Here is a 2,719-nt window from a genome sequence, read left to right as displayed (position 1 = left end):
TTTCCGATTTTTCCCAGTATGTACAAAAAATAAGGAATCCAATGTTGAAAACCGCATCTTCCTAGCTCATCTAGAAGTGGGTTAGAATTTGTATACGTGAGTCAGTGAGTGAGTGAGTGAGTCAGTTACACAAGGGGCTGTATATATTTTAGATTCGCGCTCCCCGGGGCTTCGCGGGGTTGTGCATGGGGTCGCGCTTCGCGCTCCCTTGTTTACGGTCGCGCTGCGCGCTCCCGGGGCTTCGCGGGGTATGCATGAGGTCACGTAGGAAAAGTTTTGCTGGCCTCAAAGCGTGTTCCCTGTGTATTTCTTATGGGGGGACTAAAAAACGTCAATATCTCGGGAACGGTTTGGAATTTCGGGATTTTCCGATTTTTCCCAGTACCTACAAAAAATAAGGAATCCAATGGTGAAAACCGCATCTTCCTAGCTCATCTAGAAGTGGGTTAGAATTAGTATGAGTGAGTGAGTGAGTCAGTCAGTCAGTCAGTCAGTTACACAAGGGGCTGTATATATTTGGGATTAATTTAATTTTTCTTCTTTAAAACCTACCTAATTAGAAATTACAATTTTTAATTGTTCATGTGAATTATTTTTACCTTCTGAGTGTGTACTAGTGTACTGAACCAGTATAGCAGTTGAGAAGATTTCACCAAGTACATAGACACTGGTCCAAACTTTGACCAGTCTGTTACAACATTCAACCCAATAGAATCTATCTGATAGAGAAAATTATTTAGAATGGGATGGTTTAGTTCTGGTTCTCCTTTTGATCCAGATGTTGGTAAGTCTTTTTGAGAAGGTAGGACCTCTTTAAGCTCTTTCAACTAACTTGCCTACTTCAAGAAGATTGTTGTCGATAGTTAAATAATATGTACCTATCACAACTCAGCTGATCTCTTGGCCTAGAACTTCTCTATGATTGTAGCTGAAAATAGGAGAGTTCTAGAGTGCATGAGTCAGTTGATAACAAAGTTGCTTATGCAAGTACTTAGGTGAATCAGTGTATGAGCTGTTTTAAAATGTAAAAAATATAAATTCAACAAAAAAGAGTAAATCTGGAAAGGGGCTCTTCTATCAGGAGCAGTAGGTAATCTCTTTATTTTCAAATTCTTTTAGGTGTTCTTCACAGTAGTGTACCCCAGCTCTAAGTACCTACCTAATTAGTCATGTAATATTACACAATATTAAGTATTCACTTATCGCTCTTTTAAGTTCAACCTCGTTTCACAGCTACTTTTGTTATTGCACCATCTTTGTATGTTATTAAAATAGAGCTAATTGTATACTGATCTTTGGCCTTTGCAGAGAAAGCTACAAGTGAGTCTAATACCACAGAAAATTGGAATTTGATCTTGGAGATTTGTGATAAGGTTGGAACATCTGCAATAAATTCCAAAGACTGTTTGAAAGCTATCACAAATAGACTGAACCATGCTGATCCTCATGTTGTACTACAGGCCATTACAGTAAGTATCTGTTAGAGATTTCCGATTAGCTTTAACAAAAGTGAACAACCCCAACCAGTTATCCCCAGAAATGCACCAATACTCATTCAAATTAATTAATTTTTTTAAAAAAAATCACATTTAATTTAGTAAGATTTACTAAGGAGACTGTGGAAATGCTTCAATATTTGTTCATCAACATCATGTTGTACTACAGGCCATTACAGTAAGTATCTGTTAGAGATTTCCGATTAGCTTTAACAAAAGTGAACAACCCCAACCAGTTATCACCAGAAATGCACCAACACTTACTTATTCAAATTAATGATTTTTTTTTAAATCACATTTAATTTAGTAAGATTTACTTAGGAGACTGGGGAAATGCTTCAATATTTGTTCATCAACAAATATTTGTTACAGTCCATCAAATAAAATTGAAAATATATCCCCATGTGAGGATCTACTTGTTCAACAATTGAGGCATAATCTTTACACATAGGCCGTTATTCTTCTGAAATTTTACTTGAATCTTCACGAAGTTTGTCGAAAAAAAAAAAAACGACTTCCGATTTTCTCACCCCAAAACCGATTAGTGCATTGAAACAAGGAGATCATATAGGCCCCGATTAAAAAAGAAAAAAAAAAATCGAAAATTTTCACATAGGCCGTTCTTCTTGGGAACGATTCATTTGGTACAGTCCAACAAATAAAATTGAAAATATAACCCCATGTGAGGACGTGCTAAGCTAACTCTACTTATTCAACAATTTTTTCCCCACTTTCTTTTTCAGCTTCTTGAAGCCTGCGTGAAGAATTGTGGCACTGCTTTTGCACTAGAAGTAGCCTCGAGAGATTTTGAACAGGAACTGAGCAAACTATTGCGGCAGAAACATCAGCCCAAAATACATGAAAAGTTGAAACTGCTGTTGAAGAGTTGGGCAGAAGAAGAATTTAAAAACGATCCTCAGCTGAGCCTGATTCCAAGTTTGTATTATAAGCTCAAACAGGAAGGAATGGATTTCAACGTGCAACCAGATCCTAGCAACAGGGTAAGTGATGCTTCCTATTTTGTTTTAAACAGTTGTAACAGCCCCAGTACCTAATGCTGTTGTTAAGCCATTGGATTCATAACCAAGGTTTACTTAAATCCTAGCAGCAAAATGAAATAGTAAAGTCAGATTGTTATTGTTACTTAATACTAGCTGAATTCCGTCGCTTCGCTCCGGAATCCCGCTAGTTCATCCCGAGGCATGGCCAAACTTGTAGAAAAG

At 37.2% G+C, this 2,719-nt stretch overlaps 1 protein-coding gene across 1 annotated transcript; it reads left to right on the top strand.

The window, feature by feature from the left end:
- Nucleotides 1-480: 480 nt before the first annotated feature.
- Nucleotides 481-2,607, top strand: LOC103522036 (signal transducing adapter molecule 1). The gene is made up of 3 exons (XM_008487145.3): nucleotides 481-784; nucleotides 1,309-1,469; nucleotides 2,240-2,607. The coding sequence occupies exons 1-3, from the start codon at nucleotides 742-744 to the stop codon at nucleotides 2,549-2,551; spliced, it is 516 nt and encodes a 171-aa protein (XP_008485367.2). The 5' UTR covers nucleotides 481-741; the 3' UTR covers nucleotides 2,552-2,607.
- Nucleotides 2,608-2,719: the final 112 nt, after the last annotated feature.

The sequence above is a fragment of the Diaphorina citri genome, unplaced genomic scaffold, assembly GCF_000475195.1.
Source record: "Diaphorina citri unplaced genomic scaffold, Diaci psyllid genome assembly version 1.1 scaffold6648, whole genome shotgun sequence".
In the NCBI taxonomy this organism is placed as follows: Eukaryota; Metazoa; Arthropoda; class Insecta; order Hemiptera; family Psyllidae; genus Diaphorina; species Diaphorina citri.
Note: the sequence above shows the minus strand (reverse complement) of the source record. Positions and strands in the feature narration are given on the sequence as shown.

Bases quoted from the DNA above. Each gene is read 5' to 3' on its own strand.
- LOC103522036 (XM_008487145.3), top strand. From the start codon at position 742: ATGGGATGGTTTAGTTCTGGTTCTCCTTTTGATCCAGATGTTG. The intron at 785-1,308 runs GTAAGTCTTTTT...TGGCCTTTGCAG, and splicing joins TCCTTTTGATCCAGATGTTG to AGAAAGCTACAAGTGAGTCT. The intron at 1,470-2,239 runs GTAAGTATCTGT...TTTCTTTTTCAG, and splicing joins TTGTACTACAGGCCATTACA to CTTCTTGAAGCCTGCGTGAA.